Raw genomic sequence first — 22,281 nt, 5'->3', positions numbered from 1 at the left:
AGAGCCTGTTTGCCCTCGTGACTCTCTGCCTCTCCTTGTTGTCCTTCCAGACATACTAATGGCCCGCAGAGGACAAAAGGCAGTACACACACCTCGTAGCTTTAGGTGCAAACTGCAGAGGACACGGGCAGTACACACCAAGTAGCTTTAGGTGCACACTGCAGAGGACACGGGCAGTACACACTACGTAGCTTTAGGTGCAAACTGCAGAGGACACGGGCAGTACACACCAAGTAGCTTTAGGTGCAAACTACAGAGGACACGGGCAGTACACACACCACGTAGCTTTAGGTGCAAACTGCAGAGGACACGGGCAGTGCACACCAAGTAGCTTTAGATGCAAACTGCAGAGGACACGGGCAGTACACACCAAGTAGCTTTAGGTGCAAACTACAAAGGACACGGGCAGTACACACCAAGTAGCTTTAGGTGCAAACTGCAGAGGACAAAGGCAGTACACACACTACGTAGCTTTAGGTGCAAACTATGGAGGACACGGGAAGTACACACCAAGTAGCTTTAGGTGCAAACTACAGAGGACACAGGGAAGTACACACCAAGTTTTTTAAGTGCAAACTGCAGAGGACAAAGGCAATACACACCACTTAGCTTTATGGTGCACACTGCAGAGGACACGGGCAGTACACATTACGTAGCTTTAGGTGCAAACTGCAGAGGACACGGGCAGTACACACCAAGTAGCTTTAGGTGCACACTGCAGAGGACACGGGCAGTACACACCAAGTAGCTTTAGGTGCAAACTGCAGAGGACACGGGCAATACACCACGTGAGAATACTGCAGCTAGCACAATCACCTGCCTGCCAGTAAATTAGGAATAGCTGATCTAGCTAAACTATACAGTGTATAAATATATTTACAACACCTGGGATGCATATATATCCTCACACACACACTAACTTTAACTGACTAGCCTGTCTGCTCTATCTACCTAGAAAAAAAATGACACACACTCTCTCTAACCACCGCCGCAACACACTACACAAGGCCGACCTGCAGGCGGCCTTTTATAGTGTGGGGCGTGTACTAAACCCCCTGAGCCATAATTGGCCAAAGCCACCCTGGCTTTGGCCAATTATGGCTCTCCGTTTTTTGTGCGCTGTGATTGGCCAAGAATGGGGGTCATAGTGCATGCTTGGCCAATCATCAGTCAGCAATGCCGCAGTGAATTATGGGCAGTGACGCGCCACTCGAATTTGGCGCGAACGGCCTGTAAATTTCATATTTCGACGAACGGTCGAACATACGATGTTCGAGTCGAACATGGGTTCGACTCGAACACGAAGCTCATCCCTAGTATGATTCAATAAAAAAAAAAAAAAAAAGAAGAAAGGAAGGAAGAATGTCCATACTTCACTTTTGAATGCAAGCAGTTTAACCCTTCGGTGGCGGCTGATGCCAGCCCTTTAAGGGGTTTGCTATGGCGGGGGTTTATGGACACGTGACCGCCATGATTGGCTGTCACATGATCGGAAAGCTTCTGTGACACTGGAGAGAGTACTTATTTTTACAAGTAAGGAAGTATGCTATGAAAGTAGATCATTAGGCTTGCAGGGAGTATTGTCTATATCAATGCTGAACTTTAGGTTACAAATGGATGAGCTTCATGCTTGTCAGGGTATTTTGGGTTATTACACACAGGATAGTGGTTGAATGGCAGTACATAGTGAGGCAAGTTCTTTCCGCAGCCAGTGAATGTGATGAGATTTCGGTCTCTGCTCTCCCCTCCTATTAACAAGCAACACAAATATTTGCACCCCAAAAATAAGATAGGCAAGTGGATGTGCCCATATCTGGTCAATTCCCAGAGATTCTCTCATAAAAGGTGGCAATTTATTAGGCCACCATTAATGCATTTTGTGGCGCAATAGTGGTCATGCTCCCGTGGCCAAAAATATTCTGTGAACAAATTGGTCGATGGCGTTTAATTGTCGATTGTATAATACACGCCTTTTACAGGAGAAGCTGTGAGAATGATTTCAATATGGACACTTCCGTTTACCTAGCTTCTTTCTGGGGCACAAATACTTACCTTCACAAATATTAATAAGAAAAGAGAACAGAAAGACAGAAAGCTCATCAGGTCAGGAGAGGGACAAGACTCTTAAGACTGCTTTGACACTGCTCTGCTGCAAAAATGTGGTAAAAAAAAAAAAAAAGAAAGGCATATGCTTTTTTTCTGCATTTCATCATGATTGCTTTGCATCTATGAAAAAAAGTATTTTTGATGCGTTTTCCATCCATTTCAATAGGGAGGAGTGTTTTTGGACTTCCTACAACTTTCAAACAGAAAGCCCATACACAGGTAAACGTAGAAAGCTGTAGGAAAAGTCTGCAGGAGCCCGACATTGCATGCGTAATCTGCTGATCGCAAGTGCATTGCTCTGCAGGCTCCTGAGAAAAAAAAATGCACTTTTGTTACCTGCAAAAACGTGCATTTATTTAAATTTTTTTAAAAGGTGAAGTTAGCCTTTAAATCTCAGAACTGAATTGACATAAATATAAAAATGGCATCTCTGCATCCTTCACCTTGCTGCCTTCTGGGACCCGTGTCAAAGAAGACGACGGGGCCTTTCATAAAGCGCAGCGTGACTCGCACATGCGCAGTAGGAAACCGGCAGTGAAGTCTGAAGACTTCACTGCTGGTCTTCCTTAGTTGCCAAGCCAGCGCCTTCACCCAAGCCAAATGGGAGGAATCGGCTTCAGGGGGCCGACACTGTAGGATCCCCAAGTAGGCAAGTGTCCTTTTTTTAAAGACAGCAGCTACATTATTTGTAGCTGCTCACTTTTCAATTCTTTGTTTAGCGGCTGAAACTTCTCTTTAATCTGTGTACTTAGCCATGTCTTGTGTTCAGCTTTAACAGATTTGGCTATACATGTGCAAGGACAAATTGAAAAAAAAAAAAAGATGCCTGGAGAAACTAGAAACAGTATCTGCAAACCATATGTAGTCTTGTAGTTTACAGATACGTTATTCAGTGGAAATACATTTGTTATTTTACACTGGGGAATGCATGAGGACAAGACACAGAATTATGAGCCTGCTTGAATGTTATACAGCTTGGCACGTTCATATGAATAATGACCAATAAGTGAACACTGACCTGTCTGCATGTTTCACATGGACCTCTGTGACAGCGCTGGGAGCACTTGTGTATTCCACACTGTAAAACCTTATCACAGCTATCACCGCACGTGGACACATCTTCTGTACAAGGCAAGGTGTACTCTGCGCAGACAAAGCAAATGTGATTTATATGATGACCAGTGACATCTCTTATTTATTGGTTTTGTGAAAAAGCCGATATTACTGGCACTGTACTTAATGTCTTCTCTCTATCTTGCTAATCATATACTGACTCATAAGAGCTTATTTAATGAGATCAACCAAAGAGCAATTACAACATGCAATACACAGTAGCAGTCAGATTTCACCAGTTATCAGTTTCATTAAATCTCTTACATTAGCCTTTCAGGTTAACCACCTTAATATCGGACGCTTTTACCCCTGTCATGCAATACTGTTCCCAAATTAGATTTTTTAGACAAATAGAGCTTTCGTTTGGTGGTATTTATTGACCACTGTTTTTTTTTTTCTTTTGCTAAATAAATAATAATAAAAAAAAATCTTGGGCCAAATTAGGGCAAATGTAGTCCGCTACACTTCTTTGGTAAAAAGAACCAAAATTTATGTACCGTATATCATTTAGTCGGTGTGAAAGTTGGTCTACAAAATATGGTGTGTGTGTGTGTGTGTGTGTATATATGAAAAATTGATCAATCCCAATGTACTGGCGGCCTATCATTTCTTGAGGCCCTAAAATACAGGACAGTACAATTAGATAATTGTTAATTTACAAAGTTGTCAATTGTTTCCAACACAGCATAGGTATACTTATAATTACACATTAAATTCTGCTCTGCTGCCGATTCCTTATACCACACATGGGAAACTTTTTCACAGCCTAGATGCATAAGGCATTTTTTTTTTTTTTTTAAATAACCTCATTTTGGAAAGCAAACACACCAAAAGTATTTTCCAATGTCTGCATCGCGGGGGTGCCGATGCATGTGACCGGCAGTCGCGAGCGATCGCGGGCATGAGAGGCAGAACAGGGATGCGTGTGTAAAACACACACACACACCAGTGTTCTGTTCCGTGAGGAAAGACAGATCGTGAGTTCAGTTTATCAATGAACAGGAGTCGCAGTCTACTGTTCATTCATCTTCATCTGCTGAAGCTGCTGAGAAAGGGACTGGGGAATTCCTGTCCTCCGTTTCTTTCTCTATCCCAACAGGAAGATGTCAGGGGACTGTTTAAACCCCTGAAATCTCAAAGCCCATTAAAAAAAAAAAAACACACACACACACACACACAAACAGCCCCAACCCCCACTGTCCACAGCCCCTACCCACTTCCCCCAAAAAGCATTGGGAAAACAAAAAAGGAAAAAAATAAAAAAAATTGTAAAAATAAATAAAAACTAAAAACAAAAAACACATAAAAATAAAAAACTATTGACACCATCCACTGCTCTACTGTGTTGGGTTTGTTAAACAATATTATTTTTTTTATATTAATCAGACATAACATTACATGGGACAGTCTGTTTAGTAGTCGGTCATAGAAACAGAAATCCGATTACTGTCAGGTTTGGCTTAAGTGGATACTTTTCAAACAAATGCTGTTGGATACAATGGGGACATAGATACTATTGCTCTATTCAGCTGACAGTTTGAGCAGTATATTGTCTCTATAACTACAGTAAACAGATACAGTAAAACCTTGGTATAATTCGTTCCAGAAACATGCTTGTAATCCAAAGCATTTGTATATCAAAGCATTTTTTTACAGGGTATAAGAGGCACCTCTAAGTGTAGCAATAAGTTGCTAAAGGTTGTACCTTCATTAAATGTAACCATATTGCTACACTTAGAGGCTCTTCTTTTTTTATACTCAGTTGTGACATGATGCTACTCTTATATCAAGACATCGCTTGTATATCAAGGCAAAATGTATTAAAACATTTTGCTTGTCTTTCCAAACGCTCTCAAACCAAGGTTTTACTGTAATATATAACCTATGGCATGTATAATGGCAGAGTGCCATCTTGAGGTAGAATTTGAGAGTGCATCTCTAGATGAATGATATAGGTGTCTTTTGTTATTGTAAACAACCTGAGCTATATAAAAGTTGCCAGGCATAAGCTGGACCGGACTTGCATCATGCCTTAAGACCGAAGAGGAAATGTCTGTAACCAGCCATTGAAGAAGAAAGATACCCGATTTCCAAAGCAACTGACAACTTAGTCCTCGTTGTCAACGAAGATCATGAACACACAGTAACTGGAGTTAAGCAACATTTAAGCATATTTCTACAGATCATAGTTTCTGCTTTTTTGCTAGGCATCTTACTATAGATATCCGTCAGCCTTGTACTGTATTGTAATAGTTTTGTATGTACAGCATTTTTGTTCAGTAAGGGTCAGTTCACAAAACATGCAGTCCAGTGTGTTTTTTTCTGCATCAAAAAATGCATAGAAAGTAGGTTATATGGTTTTCAACTGCATAGTTCACACCAGTGCTTGCAGTTCCAGAAAAAAAAAGTAGAACATGCTGCGTTTTTCCTGTACTGTACTGTAATGCTGTAAAAAGCATCAAAAACGCACCTAAACGCACCAAAAATGCACTGGAACACACATGTTCTCATTTAGGGTTAAGAGAAAAAGAGGGGGGGAGGGGAAAGGCATCAAAAACACGCAGTACATAAATAGTAAGAAAGGAAGGTCAGATCATATTGGTCTCATAAAGAATGATGAAGGGAAACTGGTTATTAAGGATGGAGAGATTGCAAAAGGTATTGAATTTATTCTTCTCCTCAGTCTTCACGAGGGAATCAGGGGGCTTCAGTAACTAAAACTGCAATGTTTATTCTCATGACACGTCACAGGAAGCACCCTCATGGCTCACAGAGGACAGAATTAGAAATAGAATTGAAAAACCTAACATTAATAAGTCACCGGAACCAGATGGCTTGCACCCGAGGGTCCTAAAGGAACTCAGTTAAGTAATGGCCAGACCATTGTTCCTAATTTTTACAAACAGTCTACTGACTGGGATGGTACCAGCTGATTGGAAAAAAGCCAATGTAGCACCAATTTTTAAAAAAAGGGCCCAGATACATCCCTGGGAAATACAGATCAGTTAGCCTAACATCAATAGTATGCAAGCTCTTGGAGGGGATGATAAGGGACTATATACAAGATTTTAGTAGTGAAAACGGTATCATTAGCAGTAATCAGCATGGATTCATGAAGAATCGTTCTTTCCAAACCAATCTATTAAAGGGGTTGTAAAGGTAAAAAAAAAAAAAATGCTAAATAGCTTCCTTTACCTTAGTGCAATCCTCCTTCACTTACCTCATCCTTCGATTTTGCTATGTCTTTAAATGTCCTCATTTCTTCTGAGAAATCCTCACTTCCTGTTCTTCTGTCTGTAACTACACACAGTAATGCAAGGTTTTTTCCCTGGTGTGGAGTGTCGTGCTCACCCCTCCTCCCCTGGAATACAGGAGTGTCAGGACGCTCTCTATGTTGCAGATAGAGAAAGGAGCTGTGTGTTAGTGGGCATCGCGACTCTCCTGTAATCCAGGGGAGAGGTCGAGCACGACACTCCACACCAGGGAGAAAGCCTTGCATTACTGTGTGGAGTTACAGAAAGAACAGAAGTGAGGATTTCTCAGAAGAAATAAAGACATATAAAAGCAAAATCGAAGGATGAGGTAAGTGAAGGAGGACTGCACTAAGGTAAAGGAAGCTATTTAGGAATAAAAAAAATTGTACCTTTACAACCCCTTTAACCTTCTATGAGGTGATGAGCTGCCATCTGGGTAAAGGAAGGTCCGTAGATGTGGGGTGAGTACATGGATTGAAAACTGGCTACAGGGGCGAGTTCAGAGGGTGGAGATAAATGGGGAGTACTAGGAATAGGCAGGGGTGGAAAGTGGGGTTCCCCAGGGTTCATGTCAGTCTGACACACTGCATTTCCGATCCCGGTAAAGAGCATCTGACAAAGGCGCTTTCCATGTGATCAGCTGTGTCCAATCACAGCTGATCAGTGTAAACAGAGACGTTTATCGGCTTTTCCTCCACTCGCACTGACTAGAGGAGAGCCGATCGGCTGCTCTCCTGACAGGGGGGGGGGGGGGTCTGTGCCGATAATCAGCGCATGGATTATCCGTGCAGACCCATCAAGGATGCCCACTGGAGAACACCAGGGATGCCGATCAGTGCCCATCAGTGATTGTCTGTCAGTGCCTCCTGATCAGTGCTGCCTATCAGTGTCATCTATCAGTGCCGCCTATGAGCGCCCACCAGTGTCGCCTATGAGTGCCACCTATCAGTGTCAATCAGTACTGCCCCATCAGTGCAGCCTCATCAGTGGAGGGGAAACAAAACTTTGTAAAAAAGTTAACAGAAACGTAGAAAAACTTTATTTTTATTTATTTTTTTACTTTCTGGTCTTTTTTTTATTTATTTGGAGCGCAAAAAATAAAAGCCCTCAAAATTTGAGGGAATTTTTTTATAAACCATTCTGTTTGGGTAAAGCATTGCATGACCGCGCAATTGCCATTCAAAATGCGACAGCGCTGAAAGCTGAAAATTGGACTGGAAAGGAAGAGGGTGAAAGTGCCCAGTATTGAAGTGGTTAAATAAAACCATAGCACAGCAAAGACATAAAACATAACAGAAAACACAATATTCTGAAAGAGCCATACTTGTTTTTCCACATGGGCACAAGCGATTTCCAGAACGAGGACACTGGCCACATAGACCACCATGGCAAACCAGCTCACAGGTGTGATTCCCACAAGGTAACGTTTTTCCACAAACCTACAATTAAAAAGTAAAAATACATAAAAAAATATCTGAATATTTAGTTTGCTAGCAATTTTTTTCCTATATGCAAATGGTATATTCTGAAGCACAATGCCAGCTGAATAGTATAAAAAATATGTTTTACCTGACAACATAGTTTGCAGTTTTCTGTGACTCTTGTGAGTCACACACCCATGTCACAAAAAGCAAGCACGGTGACAATCCTATTTTTTTATTTACTACTGTAGTTTTGCAATTTTCTGTGCCACTTACATGCTTACAGGGCTAAAATATGAACATCACACTAGTTAGACGTTTCCTAATCTATCTTTATAGAGTAAGCTCTTCTGTAGTTCCCACTTCCTTAAAGCGATTGTTATTTAAAAAACATTAAAATTAAACCTTTACAAACATATCATACCAAAGTTATGGCCAACAGATAGGCCACACTCAACATGAAAATTGTTTTTTTTATGGAAGCCTTTGATGGATTGTCAAAAAATGTATAAAAAATGTGTATTGCTTTAACAATGTTGTGTTATAAAATGAAAGTGTATACTGTGGCCATAGATTACCATTACGAAAAAGTGCTCCTACCCACTACAACAGTACATTATTATTGTTCATTTCAAAATGGTTTAGACATTAAAATTAGGAAAGTTTTCTTAAAGTCAAAACTTTAACGAATGCCCTACAGGCAATCAGATAAAAAAGTCTTCCCTGCAGGTGCCTTTTTAAACTGTTCGAGCTTGTGCCGTTTAGTAGATATGAACATTGGCTCCAGTTGATGACGCATCCAGCGTAAGCACAGTACTTTTCTATATTCACTAAACACTAAGTGTGCCATGAATGCAGAGAGTGCTTTGCTGTAAACACTGAGTGTGCCATAAATGTACCAATATGGCGACTCCTGTGCGCATCTATGGGAGTGACATCATAGCAGCCTGGCCATTCAAACGGCCAGAGAGCAATAAACTAGAAGGAAGATCGGGCAAAGATGGAAGCGATGACAGAGCATCACTGGAGGGCTCCCTTTGAAAGGTATGTCTGTCATAATGTGCTAGTATGGAGTGAACACTAGCACTTTATGGCATTAACCTGCAGGGGGACATTCTTCTCCTGTAGGTCACAGGAGTGCACTTAGTTTTGCACTACTATGATCCAGATTTAGCCGATATCACAGAGCCGATCCAGTTTAGGATCAACACTGGCAGTAAGAATTACCCAAGAGAAAGGAAAGGAGGGCGCACGACCTAGTGCATTACCACTTAAAATGTTATTCAAAACAGAATAAAAGCAATAGTCCTACTCACAAGGAAAATTGAGTAAGCGCTGTTCAGACAGCTGGACTGGACCTTGCGGCACCTGCCACTGGAACCTCAGACATCTGGACGGCTGACGCGTTTCTGGGGCGTACCCCCTTCCTCAAAGCCTAAATAGTCAGTGGTCCATTTAGGCTTTGAAGAAGGGGGTACGCCCCAGAAACACCGTCCAGATGTCTGAGGTTCCACTGGCAGGTGCCGCAAGGTCCAGTCCAGCTGTCTGAAAAGCGCTTACTCAATTTTCCTTGTGAGAGTAGGACTATTAATTTTATTCAGTTTTTAATAAAATTTTAAGTGGTAATGCACTAGTTCGGTGCGCCCTCCTTTCTTTTCTCTTTGTTTTTAGCCATATGAATACCCTTTGTTCTGTGGAGGGCCGCAAGACTATAGACTTTGCCGTGAGACTACACTGCAGTACCCGGTTTTGGCGAAACACCAGAGCGCAGAAGGATTTTTGTTTTACAGTAAGAATTACCCACCAGCCTATTATATATATTTTAGGGTTCTCAGCACCAATCACACAGCAAAAATATTTAAAAAAAGTGCATATGGTTTGCTCCCCTAGATTTTATTTAAAAAAAGATGAAGGTGGGAGACTCTGGAACTCAAGGAGGGAGATCTGGCTGCAGATATTCTAAAATCATCTCTCTCTCTATATATATAGTTTAGTATATTGTATTCATATATGCTACAGGTAAATTACTCACCACATCACACTGCCAGGTTGGACTTGCACACAGTCGTTCAGACACCTTTTTTCCACAAAGACATTTTTGCTTGCTGACTCTGGGGCATGGCAGGCAGTCTCCTTTAATAAGCAAGTTCAAAGAAAACAGTTCATAAATTTTATATGTACCTTTTATTTCAGGAAAAATTGATAAATGATAGGGAATTTTTTTTTTTAATACAAACACTCGATTGCTATTTGTTTACTACTGCTTTTTGACACAGAAATTATTAAAATGTATAATGAACATGTGGTCAGAATATACCTTTATGGCAATGATTTTCACACTTGTGTTGCCCGCACAACAGCGTTTTTCCACATGACTGCTGACAGGACCATTCTTTGGCACTGCACCTGCGTGGAATAGGCTTCGCCTTCTTGCAGAAACAAGTGATGGTGACCATCTTTGGACAAGGTGGGCAAGGTCCTGAATGCAGGTAGACAAGGAGAAAGGTTACTTATGAAATGACTCCAGCTGCAAAAGGTAAAGCAAACTTAAAATACCATAGAACAATGCTCAATGTGCAAAAATGTGTTTTAGGTCCGAAATGTGGAACACAAGCCAACTGTTAAATACAGTAACTGCATGCAGGAAACTTTTTTCCTCCACTAAGTATTTAGTACTGTTCAGAAATTCATGTTTCTCGCACACGCCTACAAAACAACCATAATTTGTACCGCATATCAAGCCATTAGGGACTCTTGTGTCACCTTCTAGCCTCCAGTCTCACTGGACTGTGAATGAATGTCGCTCTGCTGCCAAGGTCCTTCCTGTGGTCTCTACTCCAATAATCTCCCTGAACACTTCACCTTCTTGCTTCACAAGACAGGCCAGAATGATAGCAATGGTGCTGGCACTGTAATCCCCTTTCTGCTGTGCAGGGATGGGAGGTTAAGAAAAATTATTTGCTGTACAGTACCTTTACTAGAAGAATTTTAGACGTGAACCCATTCAGTTTAAAATTGAGATAGAGAGAGATTTTATATATATATTGTGTGCGTGTGTATATATGTATGTGTGTATATATATATATATATATATATATATATATATATATATATATATATATATATATAGTGTGTGTGTGTGTATATGTGTAATATATATATATATATATATATATATATATTACACATATACACACACACACACACACACACTATATATGTGTAATATAAACACAATATATATATATATATATATATATATATATGTATATATATATATATATATATATATATATATATATATATATATATATATATTGTGTGCATGTGTATATATGTATGTGTGTGTGTGTGTGTGTGTATATATATATATATATATATATATATATATATATATATATATTACACATATATAGTGTGTGTGTGTGTGTGTGTGTGTGTATGTGTAATATATATATATATATATATATATATATATATATATATATATATATATATATATATATATATATATATATATATATATATATATATATATATATATATACACACACACACACACACACACACACAGTATCTCACAAAAGTACAATGAGTACACCCGACATTTTTGTAAATATTTTATTACATCTTTTTTTTCATGTGACAACACTGAAGAAATTACACTTTGCTACAATGTAAAGTAGTGAGTGTACAGCTTGTTTAACTGTGTAAATTTACGGTCCCCTCAAAATAACTCAACATACAGCCATTAATGTCTAAACCGCTATGCAAACAAAGTGAGTACACCTCTAAGTGAAAATGTCCAAATTGGCCCCAATTAGCCATTTTCCCTCCCCGGGGTCATGCGACTCAGTGTTACAAGGTCTCGGGAGTGGATGGGAAGCAGGTGTGTTAAATTTGGTGTTATCGCTCTCACATACTGGGCCCTGGAAGTTCAACATGGCACCTCATGGCAAAGAACTTGTTTGCTCTACATAAAGATGACCTAGGCTATATGAAGATTGCCAAAACCCTGAAACTTAGCTGCAGCATGGTGGCCAAGACCATACACCCATATCAAGCGGTTGTCTTTGGGAAATAGAGGCATGAGTGCCGTCACACTGAATCAAATTGGTCTGCATTGCTGTCGCCCCAGAAGGAAGCCTTTTCTAAAGATGATGCACAAGAAAGCCAGCAAACTTTGCTGAAGACAAGCAGACTAAGGACATGGATTACTGGAACCATGTCCTGTGGTCTGATGAGACCAAAATAAACTTATTTGGCAAACAATTGAGGAGTATAAAGACAAGTGTGTCTTGCCTACAGTCAAGCATGGTGTTGGGAATGTCATGGTCTGGGGCTACATGAGTGCTGCCAGCACTGAGGAGCTACAGTTCATTTAGGGAACCATAAATGCCAACATGTACTGTGACATACTGAAGCAGAGCATGATCTCCCTCCCTTTGGAGACTGGGCTGCAGGGCAGTATTCCAACATAACAACCCCAAACACACCTCCAAGATGACCACTGCCTTGCTTAAGAAGCTGAGGGTAAAGGTGATGGACTGGCCAAGCATGTCTCCAGACCTAAACCCTATTGAGCATCTGTGGGGCATCCTCAAATGGAAGGTGGAGGAGCGCAAGGTCTCTAACATCTACCAGCTCAGTGATCTTGCCATGAAGGAGTGGAAGAGGACTCCAGTGGCGACCTGTGAAGCTCTGGTGAACTCTATGCCCAGGAGGGGTAAGGCAGTGCTTGAAAATAATGGTGGCCACACAAAATATTGACACATTGGGCTCAATTTGGACATTTTCACTTAGGGGTGTACTCACTTTTGTTGCCAGCAGTTCAGACATTAATGGCTGTGTGTTGTTATTTTGAGGGGACAGCAAATTTACACGGTTATACAAGCTGCACACTCACTACTTTGCATTGTAGAAAAGTGTAATTTCTTCAGTGTTGTCACATGAAAAGAAATAATAAAATATTTACAAAAATGTGAGGAGTGCATTTCCTCTTTTTTCCCCTTGGCATGGCTTTTAATTTCTCTATAATTGGCTCCATCTTAGTCGACTATTCCGACAGGATGGCCTATAAGCTCACAATAAATATGAGAACCTGTGTCCGAAAGCTACAGTAGAAGGGGAATCCGTTTTGGGGGTTGGTGAACCACTAATCTCCACATTATAGGGGGACTGCTCACTTTTGGAGGGGAACATGTAGTTGTTTTGTTGTCTGGGTTTCTTTGGAGGGAGGAGGGTCATGCTTTACCCTTTTTTTTATTTTCTACCTGCTGTTACGGCCTGGGGAGCCGGGAGGCACGAGTGCTATGTCATCTGGTACTTACCTGGGGGGTCAGCATTGGAATTGGGAGTAGGCAAGAGGTTTTAAACTATTTATGTTGGGGGGACTCGATTTGATTTGTTTTGTCCTCATTTGATTCCATTTTACTTCATCCCACTCTGTTTTTAGCATTAGCAGTGTCTAATGCATATGTCCCCCCCTTTTTTTTTTCTTTTTTTTTGTACACCGGTCTCTGAATTCCCTGACGGTAATTGTTATTCACGTCTTGTGGCCTGTTGTTGTAGGTATGTTTAAAAATAATTTTACAAAAAAAATTAAATATGAGAACCTGGTTCTCCCCTCAGCCGAGTCCTAAGAGGTCTGTATCAAGTTGGCAGAATGTTGTCCATTAGGTTGTTTATTATTCTATGTTAATTGTGTTAATTGGCCAACGCAGTTGTAGGGTTTCCTAGATTGCAAGGACATATCAGCCAACCGGTGTGTATGTACAAATTTTCATTGTTTGTATAATGTTCCGCTTTGCAGAAGAACTTTAATAAAACATGTAGAAAACCTTAAAAAAAAAAAAAAAAAAAAAAAAGGGGGAAGGGCTACCTGTGATATCATGATTATTTATACATACCCAGATTACAACTGTAAAACCACATGCTGTGTGTGTTCATAAGGTAATTTAAAACGAAATCCCTTTTTTAAATAGGCTGCAGCCCACCCTGTCACCCAGGGTACAAGTAGCACTTGTTTTTTTAGGTAGTCCGGATGCTGAGTGAGTGTGGTTGAACACGCGCTCCTTTTCCCCTCGTTGCTGTACACCAACACTGCTTTTGAGAAGAGCATTATTTAATGGGCATTGATTGACAGCGACTTGGCATGCAGGTCAAGGGGGCATGTCAGTCAGATTGCCAGGATAAAAGAGCACTCACAACAGAGGTAGTAAAAAATATGTGGGGCTCCTGGCTACTGCAGAAAACTCATTTGTTTACTGTGTCGGTCACACATAAGAAGGCTCCATTACCCCCTAGTAACTCATACAAAAGGAAACAATTTCATTCTCTAAAACTGGGATTATATGTCAAAATCACTCTCCGCTTGTGCTGCAGCTAAACTCATATATGCTGCAATCAAACAGTAGCTGGAGCCTATTTCTACCTCCAGAGGTATGGACAGGTTTAATGGCAATCTTAAATAACTCAATGACCCGAATCGCCAGCAGTATCCCAGTGCACAAGTGCAAGTGGCTTCTTACATATGACGGAACTATATTCACAGGATCAGAGACATTTAAATGGTATCCTTTGTATGTGTAACTTGGGATGAAGGAGCGCCGACATGCTGATGTATGACTTGCTTTTAAATCATAAGGTGGCCGCTCCTGACAAAAACTAGCATTGTGGATCTCAACAGGCTTGAGAATCAGTTCATTTCGGAATCACTCATTTCTTTAAAGAATCAAAAGACAAACCCTTCCAAATTAATCAATATACCAGCAGTCAAGATGAAATTACTCATGAGGATCTCTTATTTATTCTGCAATGTAGCAAGCTTTTATAGCCAGTCAGATTGCTATATGGTTAATTTCTCTGATTACCTGGATGGCACAAGAGCAAGCATTTGTGACCACAAGATGGCTTAAATTCTCTTTCACAAACTTGGCCGCAAGAATGAGGTACAAGCCACGGGTCCAGTGGTGGGTCTTCTACTTTACCACAATAACAGTTATATCTAGCAGGTGTCTGGGATCGCTTGTAATCATATCGACACTTTGGGCTGAAAGACAAAAAAAAAAAAAAGCAGTATTACAAAGAGAGACATTAAGTTTCAACTAATGTGAATTAGACAATGTGTGCAGTTCTGATCTTAATAGATTCAAATGTGTGGACAGTTATTTGTAGCATCCAAGATGACTGTTGGGTTTACTAGCGAATGTTACGTATGTGCAAGCTTTTCCTTAAAGCAGAGCTCCACCCAAAAAGGTGAAGCCCTGCTTGTCTGCCTCCCCTCCACTACATTTGGCATCTTTTAGGAGAAGGGGGGGGGGGGGCTTGACAGGTACCCACTAACACTTCCGGCTGAGTTCACCGCGCCAAAGTGATCTGGAAGTTCGACGATTTGCGCATGCACAGTAGGAGACCATCTGTGAAGCCGCAAGGTTTCACTGCGGGTTTCCCTTAGCCAAGATGGCAGCACCAGCACCCGAGACCGGATTTACGAATCGGCTCGGGTGAGGACACCGCTGGATGCTTGGACAGGCAAGTGCCCTAATAGTAAAAGTCAGAAGCTACATTATTTGTAGCTACCAACTTTTTTGGAAAAGGGGGGGGGGGGGGTTAAGGGTAAAACTGGAAAATTGTAAACCCTTTAGACTGAAACCAGATGTCAAGTCCAAGAGGTTACTGCTCTGCAATTCTTCTCCTAGTTAAGAAGTCACTGTGCCATTCAACTTTTGGTTATGTAACCAGATCCATAAACAAGTTATCCAAGTATCTCTTTACTTGGGAACCCCCATTGACCTTGTGGTGCAGCGCAAAGATGAGAAGGCAAAGCCTCAACATGTTCACCAGCTTCCAGCTCCGCACTGAATTTCATCCAAACCCAGTACTTTGAGAGCCTCTGACTTGCAAATCTGAAGTTTTGATCTCACTCACTCACTCAATGCTTGTTCCAGGTCTTAGGGTACTGGAGCCAGCAATAGCCAGGAATCTAGCATTTTCTGGAGGCGATTAGTAATGACAGCCTGCAGTTTTTTCTCAATACAGAATTTAATGTTGCAAACAGCAATAAGAAAACATTAGCCTATATTTATACCCATCCTGTTACTGTATATAAAACATTAATTTCCCTAACTCCCTGTTCTAACAGCTTAGAAACATAGAAAAGTGACGGCAGAAAAACACAGTAGGCCATCGAGTCCACCCATTTTTTTTGTTTTGGTATTTTTTCTTATTGTAAGCTTGTATGGGCAAGGTGCCCCTTTCCATTATATCTAGGTATTCCTAAGCACCTTTACATACTGTGGGGGCGATTTACTAAAACTGAGTGCAATATCTGGTGCATGGTAGCCAATCAGCTTCTAACTTCAGCTTGTTCAATTTAAGCGGAGTTCCGGGCTTTTTTTTTTGTTTATTAAAAGCCAAAAAGTTTAGCTGCTGACTTTTAATAAACAGCCACTCACCTGCTCCACGTTCCAGCGATACGGAAGCACGGAGCCTCGCTCCTCTCCTTTCTGCGGCACCTCCATTGAGACTATGGGCACCTGAACAGTGACAGCTTGTGGCTTGACAGCCGGGCTCGCACTGCGCTCTCCGATTAGACAGGCAATCTTCTGGGACCTGTGACGTGTCCCAGAAGATTGCCAAGAGGGAAGGGCCGCCCACTCAAAACCAGGCACCCACCCCTCCCCCGAAAAAATGACATGCCAAATGTGGCATGCAAGGGGCAAGGAGTGCTTAAAGCGCAAGTTCAACTTTAAGGTGGAATTCCGCTTTATGCTTTGACAAAAAAAAAAAATTGAAACTGATCGGTTTCTCTGCAGAGCTGCACCACATTTTGCACTCTCCAGCTTTAGTAAATCAACCCCCTGTGTTTACTTTGTTATTCTTCCTTGTTATAACCATTACTTTGTAAAGCCCCAAGCAAGATAATGGTGTATTATCTATATTAACAACCACAAACAGCAACAATCACAACAAATCACCATTACATTTTAATGTGAAATATACAGTATGTCAAAACTGCATAGAAGAGGGATTGAAAGTTTTATTCATATATGCTAAATATCTAGGAGTTAAACTAAAATTATAAAATTGTAAATGTTTACTGTCCCTTCCTTCCCTTGATTTTTTTTTTTGTATAAAAACCTATATCGTGATTTAGTGCATAAAAAAAAAAAAAAAAAAAATCACGGATATAGGTTTTAAGAAAGAAAGAAAGAAAGAAAGAAAGGACAGACAATCCATAAATTGAACAAATGATCTGATTTCTGAGCTTTTACATACCAAGGCCAAGGATAATCTTTCTTTCCAAAGTCATCATCTGTGAGTGAAGATACAAGGAATATGCTGTCCTTGGCCCACTGCTGGATGCACGGCATGTGAAATATGCAATAACAGGCACAGCAGCTCCAGACCTACAAGTGAGCCATTCATAATTAGAACTCCTGATCTTACTTGGACACACTGTTCCAGTAAATACATCAGTACAGGATGACAGATCAATAATAAACAAAACATACAAACAAAGCACTACCCTGCTGTCTGTGAGGTTCTGGATTATTTATAAGGTAGTACTAAATGATGTTCATTATTCAAACATTTCTGCAGCAAAATCAAACAAAGTTATAGATGAATGTTTTGTCTGTGATGCTTCTTTTATTTGCTCCATTCACACTTGTGCACCTTTGGATGGGTGACTTGTCCCTCTGCAAAGTCGGACCCACTGTTGCATGCAAAACATTCAGGTGCAACATTCATGCAACCTTTTAGGGTAAATATTGAAGTCTATGGCCCTCAAGTTGCATGAAAGTCGGACCAAACTAGAGCATGAACTACTTAAAGTCGCACATACTGTATATGAAAGGTTCTCTTTGGAAAAGAAGAGATAAGACTTTGATGTCCAAAGTCGCATGACCTGTCGCACAAGTGTAAATGGTTTCTAGGGCTCCATTCACACATATGCGACTTGTCATGTGACTTTGAACACTAAAGTTGCACCCCATGTTTTTCAATGCGCTACTTTGGTCCAACTTTTTTTGAGACCTGGGTGCCATAGACTGCAATGTAAACTCAGAAAATTTTGCATGAGAGTCTCACCTGGATGTTATACATGCGATAGTTGTGCAACAGTTGTCCATCGCTAATTGGTCAAAGCCAAAAGTCTCATCCAAGTCGCACCCATCCAAAGTTGCACCAAAAGTTGCACAAGAGTGAATGGAGCCTAACCGACAAACATTCAGAAATCTGAACTATTCTGCCAAGTTCACACAGTACTGATACACAAAAGGTTTAGCTAAATGCTAACAATCTGCAAAGATAACAATGTCTGTAAAAAAATTAAGTCAAAGTGTTTATTATGGTTAAAATGAAAAAAACTCAGCCACGGAGGATGTGACGTATGCGGGGTGAGGGAGGGGCCTGACCGTGCTGCCGAGCGAGGCGCAAGGCGTAAGGAGCTCCAGGGAGAACCTAGTGGCCGGAACGCAGAGTGAGAGGCTGGATGGCACTAACAAAGCTCCCGCTTGAGAGCCCCAGCCGCAACCTCCCCAGCTGTCGGAACAGCATATAGGATGCTGAGGTAACATCGATCAGCGGTGTGCCGGAGAGTCATCCCCGCCCTGACTCTCCCCCCCCCCCCCCTGCACCCTCTCCTCTCCCTGATCGGAACCTGCCCACTGACAGCGGTCAGAGCGGTCAGCATTGAGGAAGGGACACGCTCCTTGCTAAGGTATTATTGGTCTGCTGGACTCAGAAAGGTGAAGTTCTGATGTATGATTATCTGCATTGACCATTAATGGGTCTATAAAGGGGATATCTACGCAGAGTAAAATCCAGGATGCTGAAAAATGCATTGTATTAAATGAATTCCTACAAGTATCGGTGTCTGAGAGCACTGGCCTACAAGAATAGAATTGTGAACTGTTGAATTGCTGGTTCCTGGAAAGTGAATTAACTATATGTATACCTGTGAAGGAATATTTGCCCTCAGGAGTGGATGCTTTTCCCCCCATAAAGTACTTAAGCAGGGGTAAGTCAGTGTCTGAGATTACCGGCATTCAGGAGTGGTCGCTAACCTCTGTAAAGATACTGGCCATTAGTCGGACCATCAGGGGGCCGCACAGGAAGAGTTAATAGTCAGTACACTCTCCCGGGCCAGGTCACCTCATTGATTCCTCAAGAAAGAAAGGAAAATTTCAATGGTAGACAGATTAAAAGGGAACAGCAAAAAAAAAAAAAAAAAAAAAAAAAACACGAGATGACAGCAATAAAGTTCTTGTCCTATAATGCAAGAGGTTTAAATACCCCCCCTTAAGAGACAGAAGATATTAAAGGAGATTAAACAGTACAGAGCAGATGTGGTCTTCCTACAGGAGACCCATCTGACCCTGGAATCAATGTAAAATTATATACCCCTAAGTTCCCGGTGCTATGGAGCTACAATCTCAAAACGAGCAAGGGGAGTTGCAATAGGTTTCTCTAAGGAAATGCGGTTCACCTTGGAGGCTAGGATGACGGACACGGAAGGAAGATTTCTCTTTCTAAAAGGAAAATTAGGGGACATGGAGTGCACTTTGGCAAACGCCTATGCACCAAACGTGAACCCCATTAAATATGTCAATGGAATTATGGAAAAGTTGAAGGACTTTAGTTTGGGAAATGTGATCCTGATGGGAGATCTGAACTTCTGTATGAACCCGGAAATAGATAGTACGTCCCGGGTACAGGGGACCAACAATGCACAGCTGAAAAAGATAAAACAAAAAATGTTCAGTAATCAGATGGTCTACATCTGGAGGATATCGCACCCAAAGTCACAGGACTAAACGTTTTACTCCCCTGTACACGGGACATACTCTAGAATCGATTATATTCTGGTGGATCATTGGCTACTTGAGAGGGTGATAGAGACAAGTATTGAAATCGTATCATACGCGGATCACGCCCCTATAAGTATGAAAATAAAGACCCCGGGACATCAAAAACAACCTTATACTTGGCGACTTAATGAAGAATTACTCCGGGACTAGGAAGGATTAGAAAGGGTGAAAAAAGGAATTAGAACGATACTTCCAGATAAATGGCACCGAAGGGATATCAGGTGCCACCCTGTGGGAGGCACATAAAGTCTACATTAGGGGGATTTCGATCTCTGAGGGAGCTAGGAGGAGACGAGCTTAAAGAACTTATGGAACAGGAGATCAAAGAAACATTAAATAGTATCGTTAGAGAAAGGTATATATATAGGGAAATAAAGCGAGCAAGCATTTAGCAAAAATGGTACAAAAGAAGAAAACTAGGAATTACATAGAAAAAATAAAAAAAACGGGGAAATAGTGTATGCCACAAAAGGACATAGCTGAAGCTTTTAAAAAGGAGATTTTTAATACAGCTTACCTGTAAAATCTTTTTCTTGGAGTACATCACGGGACACAGAGCGGCATTCATTACTATATGGGTTATATGGAGTACCTTCAGGTGTAGACACTGGCAATCTCAAACAGGAAATGCCCCTCCCTATATAACCCCCTCCCATAGGAGGAGTACCTCAGTTTTGTAGCAAGCAGTATGCCTCCCAAAATGGTCCTCAAAAAAGAGGGGTGGGAGCTCTGTGTCCCGTGATGTACTCCAAGAAAAAGATTTTACAGGTAAGCTGTATTAAAAATCTCCTTTTCTTTATCGTACATCACGGGACACAGAGCGGCATTCATTACTATATGGGATGTCCCAAAGCAATGCTTACAATGAGGGGAGGGAGAACATCTCCAAGACAAAAGGATTTAATTTAGAGATATACTCAAATCATAATAAATCCAACTTAGTTGAGAAAAATAAAATTTTTAAATTTAACTCAAACAAGAGGAGCCCCCGGAATCCGAGGGTCTCAAACTGCAGCCTGCAGCACTGCCTGCCCGAAGGCAGTATCAGTATTCCTTCTTACGTCCAACTTGTAGAATTTTGTAAACGTGTGGACAGAAGACCAGGTTGCCGCCTTGCAAACTTGAGCCATAGAGATCTGGTGGTGTGCTGCCCAGGAGGCGCCCATGGCTCTAGTAGAATGAGCCTTTAATGATACTGGAGGAGGCAACCCTTTCAAGCCGTAGGCCTGAGTGATTAATTGCTTAATCCACCTAGAAATGGTGGACTTTGCAGCTGCCTGCCCCTTCTTGGGCCCATCCGGTAGAATGAACAGCACATCTGTCTTCCGGATCTTCTTTGTAGCTTTAAGATAGGCCTTCATGGCCCTGACAATATCCAAGGTATGCAGCAACCCTTCCTTTCTGGAAGTAGGTTTAGGGAAGAAGGATGGTAATACCAAATCCTGGTTCAAATGAAAACTGGATATGACCTTCGGAAGGAAGGAAGGATGAGGGCGGAGAACGACCCTGTCCTTATGAAAAACAAGATATGGTTCCTTACAGGATAAGGCTGCCAGCTCCGAAACTCTTCTTGCGGAAACTATGGCAACCAAAAATACTAACTTCCTTGTCAGTAGAACCAAAGGAATATCAGCCAACGGCTCAAACGGTTGTTTCTGTAAACTTGACAGAACAAGATTTAAATCCCACGGACAAAGCGGGGATTTAACTGGAGGTCTAATACGTAAGACCCCTTGAAGGAAGGTCTTAACCAGCGAGTGGGTGGCCAGCGGCCGCTGAAACCACACTGACAGAGCAGAAATCTGTCCTTTGATTGTGCTTAATGCCAATCCTTTATCCACTCCTAGCTGGAGAAAACTTAATACTCTATCGATGGTGAACTTGCGAGAAAGCCATCGCTTGGACTCACACCAGCCTACATAGGCCTTCCAGACCCTGTAATAAATCACCCTAGAGACCGGTTTCCTGGCTCTGATTAGGGTAGAGATTACTTTCTGAGACAGACCTCTACCCCTGAGAATCAGGGATTCAGCTTCCAGGCCGTCAAATTTAGATGCCGTAAGGCAGGGTGGAGGATCGGACCTTGCGATAGCAGGTCTGGCCGTAGAGGAAGAGTCCACGGGTCTCCCACTACCATCCTTAAGATTAGTGAGTACCATGCTCTTCTGGGCCATGCTGGAGCTACCAGGATGACTGGTATGTGCTCCACCCGGATCCTGCGCAGCAGGCGGGGTAGTAACTGGAGCGGGGGAAACGCATAAAGAAGTTTGAACTGATGCCAAGGGCAAACTAACGCATCGGTTCCGCAGGCCATCGGATCCCTTGAGCGGGACATGAACCTGTCTAGTTTCTTGTTGAGTCTCGATGCCATGATATCCACGTCCGGCACTCCCCATCTTTGGCAGAGTGCTTGAAAGACTTGTGGATGCAGAGACCATTCCCCCGGCCATAGAGTCTGGCGGCTTAAGAAGTCCGCCTGAAAGTTGTCCACTCCTGGAATGAATATTGCCGATA

The 22,281-nt window shown here is 41.7% G+C and overlaps 1 protein-coding gene across 2 annotated transcripts in view; it reads right to left on the bottom strand.

The window, feature by feature from the left end:
* The window catches only part of NFXL1 (nuclear transcription factor, X-box binding like 1), a 127,229-nt gene that overhangs the window by 80,304 nt on the left and 24,644 nt on the right, over positions 1–22,281 (bottom strand). For both annotated transcript variants that reach the window (XM_040334972.1, XM_040334979.1), the window contains exons 5-10: positions 17,174–17,304; positions 14,767–14,945; positions 10,212–10,373; positions 9,927–10,027; positions 7,798–7,912; positions 3,125–3,249 (exon numbers count right to left, since the gene is read on the bottom strand). In XM_040334972.1, the coding sequence (XP_040190906.1) occupies positions 3,125–3,249; positions 7,798–7,912; positions 9,927–10,027; positions 10,212–10,373; positions 14,767–14,945; positions 17,174–17,304 (813 nt within the window). The remainder of the gene's footprint in view (positions 1–3,124; positions 3,250–7,797; positions 7,913–9,926; positions 10,028–10,211; positions 10,374–14,766; positions 14,946–17,173; positions 17,305–22,281) is intronic.

The sequence above is a fragment of the Rana temporaria genome, chromosome 1 (assembly GCF_905171775.1).
Source record: "Rana temporaria chromosome 1, aRanTem1.1, whole genome shotgun sequence".
Lineage (NCBI taxonomy): Eukaryota > Metazoa > Chordata > Amphibia > Anura > Ranidae > Rana > Rana temporaria.
This window is presented reverse-complemented; position numbering and strand designations above follow the sequence as displayed.